The sequence below is a fragment of the Octodon degus genome, unplaced genomic scaffold (assembly GCF_000260255.1).
Source record: "Octodon degus isolate 3935 unplaced genomic scaffold, OctDeg1.0 scaffold00282, whole genome shotgun sequence".
Lineage (NCBI taxonomy): Eukaryota > Metazoa > Chordata > Mammalia > Rodentia > Octodontidae > Octodon > Octodon degus.
The window spans coordinates 492,582-511,522 of NW_004524858.1; the positions used below are offsets into that span (position 1 = coordinate 492,582).

At 57.5% G+C, this 18,941-nt stretch overlaps 2 protein-coding genes across 5 annotated transcripts in view; one reads left to right on the plus strand and one right to left on the minus strand.

Annotated features, from left to right (window-relative positions):
* Positions 1 to 3,737, minus strand: part of Rfxank (regulatory factor X associated ankyrin containing protein) — a 6,620-nt gene extending 2,883 nt beyond the window's left edge. For 2 of the 4 annotated variants that reach the window (XM_023707196.1, XM_004646838.2), the window contains exons 1-2: positions 2,723 to 2,921; positions 2,052 to 2,256 (exon numbers count right to left, since the gene is read on the minus strand). In XM_023707196.1, the coding sequence (XP_023562964.1) occupies positions 2,052 to 2,235 (184 nt within the window). In that variant the 5' untranslated portion in view covers positions 2,236 to 2,256; positions 2,723 to 2,921. Of the gene's footprint in view, positions 1 to 2,051; positions 2,259 to 2,722; positions 2,922 to 3,636 lie in introns of those variants that run through there. The other 2 variants (XM_023707195.1, XM_023707194.1) reach the window with 2 other exon arrangements.
* Positions 3,738 to 3,744: 7 nt separating this feature from the next.
* On the plus strand, positions 3,745 to 8,176 carry Borcs8 (BLOC-1 related complex subunit 8). Its single transcript, XM_004646839.3, has 4 exons — positions 3,745 to 3,858; positions 6,039 to 6,151; positions 6,396 to 6,460; positions 7,409 to 8,176. The coding sequence occupies exons 1-4, from the start codon at positions 3,822 to 3,824 to the stop codon at positions 7,521 to 7,523; spliced, it is 330 nt and encodes a 109-aa protein (XP_004646896.1). The 5' UTR covers positions 3,745 to 3,821; the 3' UTR covers positions 7,524 to 8,176.
* The last annotated feature ends 10,765 nt before the right edge of the window (positions 8,177 to 18,941 follow it).

Genomic DNA, 18,941 nt, shown 5'->3' on the forward strand with positions numbered 1-18,941 from the left:
AAGAATTAGGCTCCAGAGCTGGGCACTGCAGCCACAGCTGCCATGCAGCGCCCAGGAGGCTGAGGCAGGAAGACAAAATCGGAGCCCAGCCTGGGCAACTAAGCGGCTCAGCGAGGTCCTATCTCAAAATAATAATTAAAAAAAAAAAAAAAGAGAAAAGGGCTGAGGGTGCAGCTCAGTGCAAAGGCCCTGGATCAGTCCCTAGCCCCACTGATCAGAGTGGGTGGCCCTGAAGGGACAGGAACTCAGATCTGTTACCTGAAGAGGCTGGCACTGAGAAGAGTGTGGAAAAGCATCCCAGACAGGGAGCGGCGGCAATCATTTCTGCAGAGAGACTGCACTGCACATGCGAAGACCGCGGTCTGAGAGAAACACATCTCTCCAGGGTAAACGGGTTCTTTTGGTTTTCTGAGACAGCCTCTCACTGCATAGTCCAGGGGGGCCTTGAACTCAGAGAAGCTCCTGCATCAGCCCCTGGAGTTCTGGGGTTACAAGTGTGTGCCACCACACTGTCTTACTATTTTTTTTTTTTCTTTTGAGACAGGGTCTTGCTACACTGTCCAGGCTGGGTTTGAGCTTGCAGTCCTCCCACCTCAGTCTCTCAGACTGTTACAACTACAGAGTTTTTAAATTTCTTTCTCTCTCTCTCTCTCTCTCTCTCTCTCTCTCTCTCTCTCTCTTTCTTTCTTTTTTTTTTTTTGCGGAACCAGGGATTAAACTCAGGTCCTTGTGCTTGCAAGGGAAGAGTTTATTCTACTGAGCCATCTCTCCGGCCCCCTAGTTTTAAAATTTTGAGTCAGGATTGCATTAAATTGCCCATACTGGCCTCAAACTCATAATGGTCCTGTCTCAGTCTCTCAGGTGGTTGGGGTAACTAGACTGCAACCACAGTCAGATTTTTTTTCTTTTTTGAGACGGATTTTCCTGTGCAGCTCAGGCTGGCCTTGAGCTCACTTTGTAGCCCAGGCTGGTCTTGAGCACACAATGATCCTCCTGCCTCAGCCTCTTGAGTGCTGGTATTACAAGTGGGCACCACCATGCGGGGGTCCCCAGATTTTTAAGACAGGATCTCATTAAGTTGCTCATGTTAGCCTCAAATTTGTGATCCTCCTGCCTCAGCCTCCTTGTCAGCTGGGATTGATTACAGGTGTGAGCGTCATCCTAAGAGTTTCTGGCAGGGAGTACTGTGGTCTGTAGGTACCAGCATGTAGACGGAACCAGATGAGGATACACCCTGTTAACCCAGAACAGGGATGGACTGTTGCAAATGATCCCTTCCTGCCAGGTACCTAGGCCCCCCAGGTTCCCAGCCTCCCACAGCAACCGCTTTTTCCACATTAGGCAAATCTCCAGAGTAGTCCACCCACACAAGGGAGTATTACTCTGCCAAGAAAAGGAACAAAGCACTGACACACATCATAGTGTGCAGGAACCTGGAGAAAATGACCCTGCGTGAGAATTGAGAGACAAAGGACCCACAGGGTACAACTCTTGATACACAGCATGAAGTCCACAGGGACAGGATGCAAATGTGTGCTAGTCGGGGGTTAACAGGGTAAAGGTTTCCTACTGGGGGGACAGAAAAGCCCTGGAGCTAGCGAGAGGTGACTGTTGCACAACAGCAATGTGTCAAACACCACTGAACTGTACTGCAGCTCTGGTTCAATGGTAAATCTTACACCACAATTAAAAAAAAAAGTCCACAAATTTGTGCCAGGGCATCCCGGCACTCAGGAGGCTGAGCCAGAAGGGTCACCAGGAGTTCGGGACTAGCCTGGGCTCCATAGCAATACGCTGTCCCCAGAAAGAAAAAAACTGGGCTGGGGAGATAACTCGGCGGCACAAGTGCCTGTCCCACAAGCACAGGGTCCTGAGTTCAATCCCTGCTACCAAAAGAGAAACCCAGAACTAAACAAACATACAAAACTGTAAAAACAAACAAAAAAGTCCCCTGAGGGTAGAGAGGAAAGACAGGCCCTAAGTCAGGCTCAGAAGGCAGCAGGTTTCTTTTTGGAGGGTGTCCCATGTCACAGAACAGCAAAGGATCTTACCCTGCAGGGAGGAGGTGCTGGCGTCCACCTCAGGGTTACCGGGATCGGGCTTGCAGGGGAAGAGGCTGAGAACCACCGTGTCCGAGCCGTCTGGGGCTTCACCGCCAGCGTCTTCGGGGTCCCTGAGTTCTGGGGCAGCGGGCAGCTGGGTGGGGAGCCCCTCCGCAGGCCCGGTGGGCTCCATGGGGGTGAGGGGCTGCAGAAGCTGTGGGGGTGGGGGGACATGATTATCGTCAGTTCTTAAAAGGACCCAGCTACTTTTCCAGCCTTGCGCACCAAGGGTGGGTAAAGTGAGGCTCAAAGTCGTGGTCTGTGCTGAGCAATTAAAACCAGACCCACTCTTCGCACCCGATCAACCATCGAGGCAACCGCAACATGAGAACCTTCAGAGCCCAGCCTAGCAGCGGCTGAGTTCGAATCTTCCCAGGGACTTCGAACTTGGTCATGTGACCTAACCTCTACGAGCCTCTGGGTTCCCCTCAACAAAATGAGGAAATGAAGCCTACAATAAATCGCGTCAAAACAGCAGGTGTTCCGATAAGGGCATCGCTTATAAATGTTCCCTGTGGTTCTTTGGTGGGGGTCCCCTAAAATGAGTGATATCACAACAAAAGATGCTACTGGTTCCAGTCCACCCGAACCTCTCAAACGGATCCAGGAGGGTCACTCACCTTCCACGACACTCCTCTGTCACCCCGCGGTGCAAGCCTGGGTCCCCCAAAACTTGGGGGCCCGATGCACAAACTTTTCTCTTCCAATGGATACAGCAGGGACCAAGCTACAGACTCGACCCTCAGCACTCTGGCTTCTTTGGCCGGGACAGAGAGCAACTTGATACGCAGCCGCTACTCCCACCTCAGCGCTCCCCTAATGCGCCTGCGCACCCCCGCCCCCCAAAAGTAGGAAAGGACTTCTGCAGCGGCAGCTACTTCTGGCCCTTTAAGGCTTGGGGAGGGGCGGGGCTTCCGCTGAGGGCTAAACAGCACAGCTACGCCTGCGCATTACTTCCTCTCCGCCCACGGTGGTGGGAGGGGGAGGAGTGGGCGGGGCCTCGGTGTGCTCCAAAGGTGCCGTTGCTCCTGTGCCCCCCCAACCCCAGCTCCGCCCCCAGGTTTTTCCAGAGAAAGCCAATTGGCTTCCATGAGGCGCGGGTAGGCGGAGCTTCCCCGGCGGAGGGCGGAGGAAAGTAGGATTGGGGGTCCAGTATTTTAACCGACGACGTAGGTGTGACCCCCGAGGCCCAGCCAAGGTCCCCTTGGTGGTCTTAAAGCCTCAGGGGCACGTGAAGGGGACACAGCGGGTCATAAGCAAGCCTGTAGAGTCCCCGAGGATAGAGCTGCTCAGCGGCCCAGCGCCTGCCCGGCAAGCGCAAGGTCCTGAGTTCGATTCCCGGTCCCAAATAAAATAAGCAGCGAGGGAGCACGTATAGAGTCTCAAGTGGGCAGTGATGAAGTTTCTTTAAATCTGTTCTGCCCTGGGAAAAGAGGAAGGGGCAGGGGCTCGCTCCCTTCCCCGCCCCGCCTAGGCGTCCCTCCCGGTTCTCAGGGATCTCTGCCCGCTCTCACCGCCTTCCTGCCCCATTTACCCGCTCGCCGACCTTCCCTCCTTCCAGCCCCTCTTCTGTCTTGGGGGTCGGGAGGAACGAGGAGAACGGGCTAGTCGGCTCCGGAACGGGAGCCGTGAGGGCTCTGGTTTCCGCGAGGAAGGTTGAGGCGCGGGGCCCAGCCCGGAGACTTCCGGTTCCCTCTCGGGTTCCCGGCTGCCGTCGCCATGGAGGAGCCTGAGATGCAGCTCAAGGGGAAGAAAGGTGGCGCGGGCTGGGCCGGGCGGCGTGGCGGGCGGGGCGGCGGCGTGCGGTGCAGTGCGGGCGTGCTAGTCCCCGCCGAGTAGCCCTGCAACCCTGCGTGCCTCCGAGCTTTGGTTCATCGTCTGTGGAGAGGATGGTACTTCCGCTGGCTTGTTGCGAGTATTCTGTTTATTTATTTGTATTTTGTGTGCATTGGGTGCAGGTACTGCAGGGTGTCACTGCGTAGCCTGGACTCGTAGCGAGTCTCCCGTTTGCAGCCTCCCACGCGCTGGGATTACGGGCGCGCGCCCCCACGCCCAGCCGTCCCCTGTTTGTGTGTTTATTAGTGCGTGTGTTCAGTAGTGATGGGGGCGACGTGCGGGCTTCGAGCGTGGACTCAGCGCATCCCAGCTCGTGTCCCCTTCTGTCCTGCCGTCTCCTGGCATCCCCGTTTGCAAACGAGCTCTCTCCGTTTTCCATTGTCGTTTATCTTGTTTCTTAAATTACACTTTGGGTTTCTTGTAAAAGAGGGATTATGCGATATTTAAACTTGTGTGCTTGATTTATTTCACTTAAGATGGATCCAAGTACCTATATTTATTTGTTTATTTTGATACAGGGCCTCCCTCTGCAGTTCAGGCTGGCCTTGAACTCACTTTGTAGCCCAGGCTGGCCTTGAACTCACAACAATCCTCCTGCCCTGGCCTCTTGAGTGCCGGGATTACAGGTGTGCACCACCATGCTCAGCCCAAGCAATTTTTCTTTTCTTTCTTTCCCTACAATCTTTCTTTTCTCTCTCCCCCTCCCTGTCTCCTCCTCTCCCCCTCTCTCCCTCTCTCCCTCTCTCTCTTTTCCCCTCTTCCCCTCTCTCTCCCTCTCTCCCTCTCTCCCTGGTTGTAGAGTTTCACTTTTACAGATGAGGAAACTGAGGTTCAGAGGAACTCCTGCCCTTGTGAATCCAAGCTTTGTTTTTCCTGTGAACTTGGAGACTGATAAATAATAATAGGCACAGCAGAACTGTGTAAGGGAACTGAGGCCTGGCATGGAATGGAGGGACATCTGGGTAACTTGGTACAGGAAGAACCTTGGCCAGGAGGTGACATTTGCACTGAGATTGGGATGAGAGGGAGCCAGTATGGAAGGAGTCTGCGGGCACAAAGGCCCGGGGTGGCAGCATACTCAGAGCTGTGTGATGATAGGGAGCCGCTGGTCACATATGGGTGTTTAAGTGTGAATTAATTAAAATGAGGCAAGATTAAAAGTTGAGTTCTTAAAAAAAAAAAAAAGTTGAGTTCTTTAGTGACAGGTGTCTGCTGTGTGCAAGCCAAGGGCTTTCTCCTGAGCTGGATCCTCATCCCTTTTTTTTCTCTTTCTTTTTTTTTTCTTTTTTTTTTTTTTTTTTGGTACTGGGAATCCCTTTGCATTTTTTGTTTTGAAACAGGGTCTAGTTAAATAGTCCAGACTGCTGTCAAATTCATGATCCAGCCTCAGCCTCCCCCGGGCTGGGGTTGCTGGTGTGCAGCACCACACCTGGCCACCCATGGAGGGTTTAAGCAAAGAGGGACAGTGGAGCTGTGCCCTTTTGCAGTTTGCCAAGATGGGACTGCTGGCAGGGGGGTGGAGCCTGGCACAGGACATGGGTGCCAGGTCTGGGCTGGCAGTAGTCGGTGCACTGAGATTTGGGTGTTGTCTTGGGGCGGCTCTAGCAGGATTTGCTCACAGTGGGCCAGGAGGGGTGGGAAGCACTGGCTGGCTGCTCTCTGCAGGTGACAGTGCTATGGCAGTGACTGCAGGAGCAGCGTGGGAGGGAGGGAGAGCCCGAAGGGCTGCTGGGCCTGTCCTCGCTGGGGACCCCAAGGGGATGACAGCCTGCAGTTTTTATCCCACAGTGGTGGTCAGCCCAGAGCTGTGAACCCTTTGGGGTCCCTGGACGTTCTTTGAAGGGGTCTTGGGTATTGTGGGTGAAGGGGATCTGAGGGGCTCTCAGCAGCAGTGGCCACTCCTGATAATGAGTGCCTGGTTTGCACCATGCCCCCTCTCGAGAGGGCCTGCCAGTGCCCTCCCTCCTGCCCAGATGCTGGTGGCAGCTTCTTGAGCCACCAGTGCCCCTCTGCACTCCAGCTGGACTCTCAGGTTGGGCAACAGGGAGTCTGATCCTCTGTCCTCTTGTCCCCACTCCCTTCCTGCTGCCCGGGACCCAGTGACAGACAAGTTCACTGAAAGCGTCTACGTCCTGGCCAACGAGCCGTCTGTGGCACTGTACCGGCTGCAGGAGCACGTGCGCCGCTCCCTGCCGGAGCTGGCCCAGCACAAGGTAAGCCCGGACCTTGTCCCCTGTTTCCCTGCCTCTGTCGGGGAGATGGGGCAAAGATCCCAGGGAAAGGCATGCCAGGCCAGCAAGGGGAGCGGCTACAGAGCCCTAAGGTATGGGGCGGCTGTTCACAGGACACCCTTGGAGGGCAGGCGTGGGCGTAGGGGGCTCAGCTCAGCATGTGTGGGGAGCTCAGGGCCATGAGAGGAACCCTGGGAGCTGACCCCAACCCAACCCGATCCTGCAGGCCGACATGCAGCGCTGGGAAGAGCAGAGCCAGGGCGCCATCTACACCGTGGAGTACGCCTGCAGGTACCTGCTCGGCAACATCCCTCACTGCACGCCAGTGGAGCTGTGGGGTTGCTCCGTGCCTCACCAGCCAGCCCAGCCCCAGTGTCGCCAGACATGGCCCAGAGGTGACAGGTCTTCACCTGCTACCTCTCTTAGTGGGACACTTCGTCTTTAAGACGAGAGCACGTTTCCTGGCAAGGGCAAAGGCCTGAGTTCAATCCTTGGTTACGCAAAAAAAAAAAAAAAAGAAGGGAGCACGACATTAGCCAGGCAGAGGGGCACACGGCTGCCCTTTCTGATCCGGGGATGGGGGCACTGAGGCAGGAGGATTACAGTTTCGATGCCAGCCTTGGCAATTTAGAGACCCTGTCTCACCGGGCAAGGTGGCACATGCCTGTAATCGCAGAGCTTGGGAGGCTGAGGCAGGAGGATCGTTATGAGTTCAAGATCAGCCTTGGCTCCAAAGTGAGCTCAAGGCCAGCCTGATGTACATAGTGAGACCCTGTCTTAAAAAGACAAAAAAAGGGGCCGGGGAGATGGCTCAGTGGAATAAGCGCTTCCCTGGCAAGCGCAAGGGCCTGAGTTCAGTCCCCGGTTCTGCCAAAAAACAAGCTTGGTTGGTGCCAGTCACTGTTAGGATGACTAGCCTTTGGGGCTGGGGAGATGGCTCAGTGGAATAAGTGCTTCCCTGGCAAGCACAAGGGTCTGAGTTCAATCCCCGGTTCCACAAAAAAAAAAAAAAAAGACAAAGTAAAAGAGACCTTGTTTTAAAATCAAAAGACAGGTAAGTGGGCTGGGGCACCCTGGGTTCAGTTTCCAGTCCTGGCAGGCAGATGTAATTGCAGGGCAGTGTGGCTCTGCCCAAGCTCAGAGCTTCTACAGCACAGATGTCTAGCGGCCAAGCCCGGGAACCCTTGGGAGGCTGGGGGGGACTTGGCCATTCGGGACACTGATGCATCCTCTCTGCAGTGCTGTGAAGAACCTGGTGGACAGCAGCATCTACTTCCGCAGCATCGAGGGGCTGCTCAAGCAGGCCATCAGCATCCGGGACCACATGAGTGCCACCTCGCAGGGCCACCGGTAGGGCCGGCGCTGTCCGCCCAGCCAGGAGCCATCGCTTCCTGCCCCAAGACTTTGCTGTCCTCCTCGCAGGGCAGCTAGTGGTCTCCTCCTGGCCTTTGGCATCAGTGACACTCAGAGCCCGAGTTGTGCTGTGTGCTGGGTTCAGAGCTGGGGCCATAGCGGTGACGAGGACAGGCAGGTGCACGGGGACACAGCAGCTGAGGAGCCCACCAGGGACCAGAGCAGTTCGGCTGGCTGCCAGGGAAGTAGGGGACACGCAAGCGCCAGAGGCAGAGGCTGATCTGTAGACCTGCATGTGACCGCATCATGTTGGGGGCAGAGGCAGCAGGAGGGGTGTGGGGGACAGATTGGCCAGGCAAGGACTGAGGAGAGCTGGGGTCGGAGGTGGGCAGGGCCCTGGGGCTGAGGCACCGGAGCCCAGGCCCAGTGACCTGGGAGTGAAAAACACTACCTTCACACGCAGGAGGAGCCTTTTCTCTTTTTGTCTTTATTAGAGCTTTATTTCAGGTTTTTTGAACCAGGGTGGGGCAGTGTAGTTCAGGCTGGTATTGAGCTTACAGCAGTCTTCCTGCCTCAGTCTCTCGGGTGCTGAGATGACCGGTGTGGGCCTCCGTACCCGCCCTCATTATAACTGAATAAATGCACACCTAAGCACCCCTGCGTCACTGCTGGAACCTCGCCCTGGTAAGAGGTGGCTCCTACAGCGTGGGCAAGCCATGTTCATACCCACCACTGTTAGGAAAGGCCATTGGCCAGTTAGCTGTGCATGCGTGGTGGGGTGGGGTGCGTGGGATGCCCTCCGCCCCCCCCCCCCAGCAGGGAGCCCTGTTGACCACAGCTGCCTGTTCAGTAGTTTCCTGCCAGTGTTCGCTTGGAAGCAGCTCCTGGCTTCCAGGTGCTTCCTGGTCCCCTGCTGCTGCCCACCAGGACTCCCCAGTTGACACCCTAGGTTCCCTTAAGTCACTTTGTAGCTAGAGCTGGCCTCCAGATGATCCTTCTACCTCAGCCTCCAGGTGGCTGGGATCAGAGATGTGTGTCACCATACTTGGCTCCCAAATCCTATTTTTATAGATGTCCTGAAGGCTCAGTGGGGCCCTGAAGGGACCTAGATGGGACCTAAACCTACACCTCAGCCATGCAGAGCAGCCTCCTGGCCTCTGGCGTGGTCCTCAGGACTCTGGGTGCTATGTTGCAGCCCTGAGGAGCCACCCTGCACTGACCTGCAAATGCGGCTGGCTGCACAGCACCCTGCCAGACTGTGGTTGGTGAGTGGCCTGTCAGGTCCCCAGCCCCATCCTATGTTACCAGAGAGGAAACTGAAGCCACGGTGGAAACTCGGGTTCCACACCCCGGCACCCGGCCCCAGCTATGCATGGTCCCGGGCTCCTCACTGAGCCAGGAGCAGCCTGCTCCGCTCCAGCACGCCTGCCTTTATAGCTGATTGAGGAGCGGGACCTGTGTTCTGGACTCTTCCCTCCCACCCCACTACCAGACTTGGTCCCTCAGCCCCTTGGACCAGCAGCTGTCTCCACCATGGCCCTGAGGCCCCCCAACACGGGCGCATTTCATGCTGGTGGCCCCCTCCAGCCAGCTCGGCCCCAAATGCAGCTGGGAATACACTGCTGGGCTGCGGGACCCGGCCTGGCCTGGTCTGCTGTGTGATGTGAGGCCTGGTGCTTGCCCTCCCTGGACTCTTGCAGGACACTGGCACCTTTGCCTGGCCTGTGTTCTGCCCAGCAGACGCCCAGGGCAGGGCAAAGCCATCTTCTTACTCCGGGGGCAGGCATGGGTCCTGGTCTGGCCAATCAGAGCCCGCATCCCTCAGGTCACAGTGATTGGCTGGTCTAGGGCCGTAGCAGCTCCGGTTGAACAGGTGTCTAGGCAGCACAAGGCCTGTGGTTCCAGCCCCGCTCCAAGAATGTGAAACCACAGAGATGTGTGGGCCAAGGAGAGGGCTTCTGAGGCGCCTTCTCTCTGTGACAGGGCCCTGGACCCAGCAGTACCTGACGCTGGCAATCAATTCCCACTTCCGGAAGGCTTTAAACTACCCTCTTGGCAAAAACTGCTTTGGGCCCGCCTTCTGCAGGTTGGCTTGGCCAAGCCATTTGAATTCCCAGCTGGAGGGATCAGCCCATCCTGTGCCAACACTCCATGTACCTCAGGGCTTTGTTCCTGCGAAAGGCACTAGGAAGATCAGAACAGGCTTTTGGGGTGCAACCAGGGTGTGCACCAAGCCCAGGGCTCTGCGAGGCCCAGCAGCTTGGTCCTGGGGGATGTTCCGGGAGCTGGGTGGTGAAGCATGGAGTCCTCGGGGGCATCAGGTCTCTCAAGGGGTCTCGGGCAGGCAGGCGGGCGGGCGGTCAGGGATGCAAGAGGTGTCAGGTTGTCCCTCGCCTACGCGATCTCCCCTGTCCTAGAGACGGGCTGGAGCCTCTAGGTGGCCATCTTGAGCCAGTTTCTTGTCTGATTTGCAGACAGGCTCTTTATGTAGGCCCGGCTGGCCTCAAACTTCTAAAGCAGTCCTCCTGCCTCAGCCTCCCCAGTGCTGTTACAGGCATGTGCCACCACGCCCAGCTACCTCTCCACTGTTCAGGCCATGGAGGTGTGGTTGTAGAGGACGCGCAAGTCCACCCAATTTGGTCCGTAGTCATTGTCTCTGCTCCCGCTATTCTGAAGGCACCTGTCATTGTCCCCTGCCCGTGCATCTGTCCTCTGTTAATCCAGCAACACTGTCACTCTTTGTGACTTCTGTGCCCTGCGCTGAGTATTCTGACAGACAGCTGAGATAAGGGGGGGCAGTCCTAGGTGCTTGAGCCACGCCCCCAGGCTCTCTGTCACTCGCAACCCGTGGCTGGGGTCTCAGCCAGCAACTAGCTAATCATCCTCTCTGAAAAGAGACCTGAGTGGAACTCTGGGAGGCCAGACACCTCTATCATCTCGTGTTGGGGGGAACTGAGAGGTCCCGCTCATTTGCAAATCTGATTAGCCCTCCTCGCCTGGAGGACTCCCCTCTTCTGCCCGCCACCAGGGGACGCACGAGGCAAAGCCTTAGCCAGAGCTGGGCTAAGGATCATCGTGGACCCCCAGTGCTGGTGGGCCCCGGTGGGGGTCTTCTCTCTCTATCACCTTCTGTAACCTGGTTCCTGCTTCTCGGTGAATTGCACTTCCAAGAGACTGAATTGCCCCACAGGAGCTTGCGTCTGAAAGCACGAGGATAGAGGGATAGAGAAGCAGTGAGGACTTTGTGCCCAAGGGGCATTCAAGCTCCTGCTAGGCCTGCTGGGCTAAGACTGACTGGAAGTGATCCTAGCTAGGGGTGAGGCGTGGGTCCCTTCTAGGCTCCTTGAGAGCTGAGACTGGGCTGAAAGATCAGAGCGGATGGTGACCTGTTCCTGGACTGCCTATGGAAGTCAGGGTGATAATCAGACTTCAGCTGCTTTCTGACCTGAGCTCTTGGTCGAAGACCTGATTGTTATTTCAGGCCTGCTCTCGGCCCTGTGGTGTCCCCAGCAAGTCTCTGGATGGGTCCCACCCCTTCCACCATGGTGACCTTCTTGAGGCTCTGCGGTTTCTCAAGAGACCCACGGAGATGCTCCTTGGTGCCACCACTCACTGGGCCCAGCCCAGAGGGGGCAGCAACAGACATGTACCCCAACTTCCTAGGTCCATGCTGGGCTGGATAAAGGACTTGGCTGGAGGAGCCCAAACAGGATAGAAAGGGGTGTGGGAGCTGAGGGGTGGCATGGGAGACTGGCAGGCAGAGGCCAGGACGCCTCTGCTCGGCCCCACACAGCCCTTCCCACCACGCCCGTGGCTCCCAGAGCTGCTCCAGCTGCTGCCCTCATGTAACCAGAGCCTGCCTGTTGCATCAGAGGCATCAGGGCGGCCATGGGTAAACAGAGCGGCCCTGGGGGGCCCGGGGCTCCCCAGCCACCTGCAGCTCTCCGAGCCACCTCCTGCACTTTGGAGCCAAGGCAGAAGCCCCCAGCCTGGGCCTGGGCCTGGTGTGTGGCGTTGGGCAAAGTGGGGCAGGCCCCACTACAATGCTAGCGCCAGCCCTAGTTGTATGTCCGAAGAGAAAGTTGCATGGATTCTCAGCCTTTTGGCTAAGATTAAGTGGAAAAGTTGTAGATGGGTGTGCTGTCACACTTCTGTAATCCCAGCACTCAGGCTAAGGCAGGAGGATCGCTTTGAGTTGGAAGCCAGCCTGGACTGTGAAGTGAGCTCAAGGCCAGCCTGAGCTGCAGAGCAAGAGCAATCTCAAAAAACAAACAAACCAGACTTAATGATCCAAACTGCTCACCCCACAGATCTGTGCAGCAGGGAGGCATGCATGAGTCTGCCCTGTTCCCTGCCTCAGTGTCCCCCACTAGTGTCTTCCATGTGCTTCTCCCTGAGCCCAGATGTCTGATTGCTGTCTCCTCAGGAGACAGACACCAGCCAGCGAGGACCCACCTGGCACCCTCTGTGTCCGCCCACACCTGATTCCTCCCCTCAGGCTCCTCGCCCTGCCCGAGTCCCACCCATGGCTCTGCTTCATCTCCTGTGTTCCTGCCCCCCATTCTGCCAACGAGTGCTCTGTGCTCTTCAGCAAATTCATACTTGAAAGCCCAGTCCAAATGCCCCACCCTCTGGGAACCCCTTCCTGACCCTCATGGCACAGCCCTCGACCTCAATTTTGGTTGGCTCCAGCCTCCTATCTCTCCCTGTGGATCAGCGCATAGTTGCCAAGGCTGGCCTCAAACTTGGGATCCTCCTGCCTCAGTCTCTCAAGAGCTGAAATTAGAGGTGTGCACCACCACACCTGGCCAGATCTAACCTGGAAGAGGACCTTCGGACTGTGGGGAGGAAGTGGGGTCGTAGGACTAGCGCGGAGGCCACACAAGTGACACTGCCCTTTCTGCAGCCCTCCGCTGTGAGAGGAGGGCCGGGTCCCTGCGCGGCAGGACCGGGGACCTCAGTGACCTTTCCTTCAGGTCGAAAGAGTCCAGTGGTGATCAGATCGAGACCAGGTCTAGTTTAAGGTCGGTCGGAGGCATCGGTGAGGGCTGGTTTCCTGCAGCCCTCCACTGCCCTTCGCTCGTGTTTTGTTCAGCGGGGCTGAGATGGAACCCAGGGTTCGCACGTGTGCTCCTGGGTCCGGAGCGTAGCGTCCTTCCGCCTCGGAGTCCGGGGCGGGGCCGTGCCTCAGTGCCGCCTATCGCAGCCCCGGCCACGCCCCTTCTGTGAATGAGCGGGGGCGGCCCCTCAGCTCGGGGGCGGGGCCGCGGCTGGAAGACACCTGCGGCCGCGGGCTCAGGCGCTCAGAGCGCTGCTGGTCGAGGTCTGTACCCGGCGCCGAGAGCCAGGCCGAGCAGGTGCGTGTCGCGTGGACGGGATTGGGACTCGCGTGGGGTTCTTCGGGCGCCCTGTGCGCCGGATTGGGCTTGGGGATGCACATGTGCTCCTGAGCTCGCGAGGGCCCCGTGTGTAAGGGTGCGCGCGGGAGGGATGTGACCGGGAGGTCTCTCTGGAGTTAGCGGTGCCAGAAGTCCCTGTGGTCTCATCCGAGTTGCGGTGGGCCCGAGTTGCGTGCACCCCTGAGGCATGAGCAGGGTCCCCATGCACACCTCGTGCCTTCCTACAGGGAGGAGGGGAGAGGACACCTGCTCCTCAGGCCACAGGGCCCCTGTCTGGACCCTGGTGCAGGCATGGGTGTCAGCCGGTGACCTGGTGGCAGCATTACTTTCACAGGCCTCCTGCCTGGCTGGGCTGAGAGGTGTGACTGGGTAGGTCATGACCTGCGGACCCTTGGCATTTGGGGAGAAGAATCTCAGACTCCTAGAGTGAATGGACATAGGGCCCGAAGAAGTACTCTGTGGTGGGCAAGCATGTTACCCAGCACTCTGGGAGACTGAGGCAAGAGGATACCAAGTTCAAGCCCAGCCTGGGCCTCTTAGCGACCTATGGAGGTGGTATTTCAAAAGAAAGATGTATTTTAAAGGACTGGGACAATAACTCAGTGTGAAGGCCAATAACTCAGTTCAACCACCAGGATAAAAAACAAACAAAAACAGTATTTTGGAATATTCAGGAGGCTAAGGCAGAAAGATTATGAGTTTGAGGCCAGCTGGGCTACATAGTGAGTTCAAAACCAGCCTGAACTACATAGTGAGACCTGGTATTAAAAAAAGCGGGGGGGGGGGAGATGACTCAGTGGAATAAGTGCTTCCCTGGCAAGCGCAAGGGCCTGAGTTCAATCCCCGGTTCCACACACACTAAAAAAAAAAAAACAAAACACTTCACACAAGACTTTGGCTGGAGATTGGGTCAATTTCTTTCCAAGCAGAGCATGCTCCAGGCTCTGGGTGCCTGCCCCAGCACTGTGGAAAATGTATTTAGTTTTCAAAGGAACAGTGTTTGAGGTTTGAGTCCAGAGGTCCAAGGTGCTTCCTGAAGGGCAGCTAAGCCACCCGCCCAAAGCCACAGTGAATCCTGGCTTGCAGAACCTGGAGATCCTGGGGGCAGTGTGTCCCACCTTCCTGACTTTCAAGATCCTTGAGCTGCTTTTCAGGAGGTGAGAAGACCAGGCCAGGGTAGATGCCCAGGGCCAGGAGAATGGGGGTAGCTCAGGCCGCCCCTTGTGTGGAGAGGACAGAGACAGGCAGTAGTGTCCTAACCCATTCTCTCTTCCCTGCATGCCCTGGACCACCTTATGATAGAGCAAGCCAATGACCCTGGCTCTGAGTCTCCATTGATTTTCTTGTTGAAATCATGACCCACCAGGTAGACATCTCGAAATGGAATAAGGGAAGAGAAATTCGAGTCATTGTCGCCTAGCTTGGGGACAATGCATGTAGAGATTTGGGGGTCCCCTCTTGGAAGATTTGAGGCAACTTGGCTCTTAAAGATAGATGTCCTTGTCTGAATGGTTTAGAGTACAAGGGTCCCTCTGGGGTCCTGGAGCCTACCCAGCCCAGCCCAGGAGCTACAGGGGACACAGGGAAATCGGGCTGAATTTTTCAGTCCCCCATAAAAGGGCCTCCCTGGGCCTGAGTCAAGGGACCTGTGTGCCTCCCTGACACCCCAGGCTCAGGAAGGAGGGCCCTGAGGACCCCCACAGTTGTCCCCATACATTTCCCAGACTCAGCAAGCATGATGAGAGTAGGGTGCGGCAGGACACTGTGGGGTGCAAGCCTAGGCTGGCGTGGGGTGGGAAGTCCTGTCCTGTGGTCCTGGGAAAAGCACATCTCCTGCAGAGAAACTAACCAGGTATGGCGGTGCATGCCTGGAAGCCTAGCAGTCTAGGAGGCTGAGGCAGGAAGCTCACAAGTTCTAATTCAGCCCAAGCAACTTGAGATAGACCCTGCCCCCCAAAAGTAAGAAATAAAAAGGGCTGGGGATGCAGCTCAGTGTGAAGACCCTGGGTTCAAAGCTCAGTACCACCACAAAAAAAAGAAAGAGGGAGGGACACCCGTCTCTATGCCACTGGCTGTCTGGTGTGCACAGGCCAGTGTGTAAATGAGGCAGAGCGTGGGCCTGACCACATGCAGCACTGGGCTGTCCACTTCCAGTCCTAAAATCTCAAGGCTGAGGTGGGATGGGGCGGGGGATGGGATGCCGCCCCCCCCCCCACGGCCCTTGCAGCCTCTGGTCTGCGACCCAGAACAGCGTCCCTGGAGCCGCATCTAAACTTTGCCTCGCCCTCGCTGGCCTCAGCCTCCCCTCTGACTTGCTCCTTGCAGGATCCCTCCAGGCACCATCAACTCTGTGTTCACCACCACCCTGCTCTGCACACCCATGTTTCTGGGGTGAACCATGAACAGCCCAGGCCTCGTCCCCAGCTCACAGCGCACACCCTTGCTCCTGCACTGACAGCTGTGTTAATTTCCCAAGCAGGGCAGCCCAGGGCTCTGGGGAGGAATTTCCAGGGTCCCACAGGGAGCTCGCTCTCTGGAACAAAGACGGAAAGCTCGGGCCACCCCTGTTTCTGCAGCTGCCAGAGAGGCTCAGGGGACCTCGCTGGGCGTCCTGGGCGGCCGAGAGCCTGACCAGGTCGGGACAGCGGAGCAGGAGCCCAGCAGCCCTGGAAGTCCCTAGGTGACAGGCCCGGTGCACAGCCACATGGTGCGCTGTCCCGTCTGCAGGACTCAGACATGGGGTCTCACATCTGGGCCACAGGCCAGGCGAGGTCGTGGGCTGGCTCGAGGGCCCTGAGGCTTTGGGTTTGTTTTTTGAATCAGTGCTGGGGACGTAACCCAGGGCCTTGTGCAGCCAGGCAGGAGCTCCCTGCCCACACTGCCCTTTGCTGTTCAGATGGAGGTCCCCAAGCTGACCTTGACATCACATCCTTCTGCCTTAGCATCCCAGAATGTGCAGGTGACAGGTGCACGGGGCCACCATGGCCCACAGAGTGTTTCAAACACCTGAGGACTGCTGGGCATGGTGGGGCACCCTTGTCATCCTTGCACTTGGGAGGCTGAGGCAGGAGGATTGCCTGGAGTTTGAGGCCAGCCTGGGCTACATAGCAAGAGATTCTGTCTCAAGAAAACTGAAACATAAAACAAAACAGAGCTCCAACATGTGTGGGCTGGTGGGTGCTGCAGGACAGAGGACGGGCCTGGCATGGGGGAGCCCTGCATTTAGTCCATAGTGCAGTTTAAAAAGGAGGAAGGAGAGGAAAGAAAGGGCAGCCCAGGAAAGCAGCCTGTGCGTCTCCTGCGTGCCAAGTCCCCAGGAAGGTGATGGGACCTGCGTGTGCCAGGGCCTCCCAGGACAGCACATCCAGCAGTGCTCAGTGCTGACCAGATAAAGCCAACAAGGACCCAGAGCGCAGCAGTACATGGAGGCCGGAGGCAGCGGGCACACCTGCTGGCTCAACACTGCAGGAGGCTGAGGCAGGAGGGCCGCGGGCCTGAGCCAAGCCTAGGCAGTTTAGCAACTTAATGAGCTCCTGTCTCTAAGTGAAAAAAATAAATAAATGAGAAATAAAAAGGGCTTGGGAGGTGGTTTAGTGCCCTGGGTCCAAACCCAGCACAGCAAGTTTTTATTTATTCATTTATTTATTTTGGAGACAAAGTCTCACTTTGTAACTCAGGGCAATCCTCCTGCCTCAGCTTCCTCAGTGCTGAGATTACAGGTGTGTGTCAAGGTCCAGTTCAGCAAAACTAAACTTCAGGGGTTTTTGGTTTTTTGTTATTTGGGGTTTTTTGGAGACAGAATCTCCCTATGCATTTCAAGCTGGCCTTGAGCTCCTTTTGTAGCCCAGGCTGGTCTTGAACTCACAACAATCCTCCTGCCTCAGCCAACTGGCTGCTGAGATGACTGGCGTGTGCCACCACACCCAACTTTAAAATTTAGAAAAGCTGAGACTAGAGACCCTTGCCTTCGCAGCTTGGTCTTCTCTGGCACAGTCGCAGGGGACACTGGGGTGAGTCCTGCTCACCTCAGACACACGTTCTTCCAGCAGGATGTGGGGGGGGGGCTCTTTCCCCACAGAAGCCAGCAGGGTTGTGCCCACGGAGTCCCATGGGGCCTTCTCCAGGACTTGGGCACTGCGCCTTGGGGACTTCAGGTGCTCTACGTGCCCTGCCCTGCACCGCCACCTCGAGTAAAAAAGGAGCCAGAAGCCCAGGGCTCAAGCTGGTCATCCCAGTATTTTGAGGCCGAGGCAGGAGGATCTCAAATCAGAGCCCAACTGGGCAATTTAGTGAGGCCTTGTCTCACAGTAAGAGATAAACCTGCTGGGCGGCAGCTCGGTACCAAGGCCTGCGCTCCCAGCCCCAGCCCCGCACAACCGCGGTCCAGTAGTGCGAAACAGCCAGAGGCGGGTGACCCGGTGTTAGCAGCTGTGTGCCTATCCGGGGAGTCCCCGTGAGCGGGCTCCGCAGCCGGGTGCTGGGGCACTCGGGGTCAGCCCGTGTGGGTTGGGGTTCCGCGCGGTCTGGGGTTTGTGTTGGGGGCCTGTGAGGGTTTAGGATGCTCTGCTCGACCCCTGAGCTGCACCACAGCTTTTTCTACTTCTGATTTCGAGGCGGAGTCTCCTAAAGTTGTCCGGGCTGGGCTCTAATTTGCCACCCTCCTGCCTCAGCCTCCCGAGTCCCGGGACCCCGGCGTGGGCCTTGCACCGGCGCGGATCCGACGAGCCCCTTTTCTGGGGGAGGGGTTGAGGCTGCTCCAGCTCCCCGCGTCGGACTCCCGCCTTCAGGGGGCGCTTCCTGCCGCCACCTAATGAGGTACTTGGGGAGCGGGTGATGAAACCACGCGCCTCGTTGCGTGAGGCCCCGCTCGCCGCCCCTCCCGCGCTCCCCGAGCGCCCGCGCCTCCCACCCCCTCTCGCTTCTCCTTTCCGCCGGCCAGCCACCGCTCCGCACGGCCCCGCAGTCAGGGCGTCACCAGGTCCCCTGAGGTGGCTCCTGACAGCACACTATCCTGGAAAGGATGGTGACAAGGGCAGGAGACCCCGCTCCTCAGCCAAGGTGATGAGCAGTGGGACGCGGGCACTTACACCGGCAGAGGAGCGTCGCTCGGTGTTTGTTGACTGACTCAACGACCACAGATACTGCTACAGAGGGTTTGGGCTGTTCTGGGCTCCAGCCGCTCCCCAGCACACAGGCTCACGCAGGGCTAGGGCCTGGGACCCTCAGCTCCTCCCCCACCCAGCCACGGGGCCCAGGCTCATCCTGTCCCCAAATGATCAGTCTGTTCCTGCCTGGACAGACTCTTGACCCCGCCGCAGCCGCGAGCACAGGACACACTCCCCACTAGTGGGGCGGCCAGCCTTCACATGGCTTCTTGCCCAGGCGCAGCGGCGCTCACCTGTGGTCCCAGCACGTGGGAGGCTGAGGCAGGAGGGCTCCCTGAGTTTGAGGCCAGCCTGGGCGATGGAGCAAGACCCTGTCTCAAAAAAATCATCATTCAGGCAATCTTTGGCAGAGAGAAACCACGCTGAGAAGTGCACATGTGGCTGGAGGATGAACAGGCCAAACGGGGCGGTTGTATCCTGAGCCTGGGTTCCCGAGAGCGCATGCGCTTCCTCCCGCAGGGCCCCACTCTTCTAGGTGGCCCCACCAGCCCTCAACCTCAAGGGAGTTTTCCAGACGGGACAGAGCCCAGGGCCCTTGCGCAGAGCCGCCTCCCAGGCCTTTCTGTCTTTCACGACGAAGCAGGGTCTCGCTAGCACCTAGGCTGGCTGGGCTGGAGCTTGCAGCCCTCCTGCCTCAGCCTCCTGGAGCTCTGGGATCACAGGTGTACGAATCTGTGCCCGGCTTCCAGTCACCTCTTGGCTCCAGGCGTGGTTTTTTTGTTTGTTTGTTTTTTTCTCGGTACTGGGGATTGAACTCAGGACCTTGTGCTTGCCAGGCAAGTGCTTATTCTACTGAGCTATCTCCCTGGCCCAAGGCTGTTGGCATCCTTACCCTTCTGACCCACTCAGGGCTGG

Bases quoted from the DNA above. Each gene is read 5' to 3' on its own strand.
- Borcs8 (XM_004646839.3), top strand. From the start codon at position 3,822: ATGGAGGAGCCTGAGATGCAGCTCAAGGGGAAGAAAG. The intron at 6,152-6,395 runs GTAAGCCCGGAC...CCGATCCTGCAG, and splicing joins CGGAGCTGGCCCAGCACAAG to GCCGACATGCAGCGCTGGGA. The intron at 6,461-7,408 runs GTACCTGCTCGG...TCCTCTCTGCAG, and splicing joins ACCGTGGAGTACGCCTGCAG to TGCTGTGAAGAACCTGGTGG.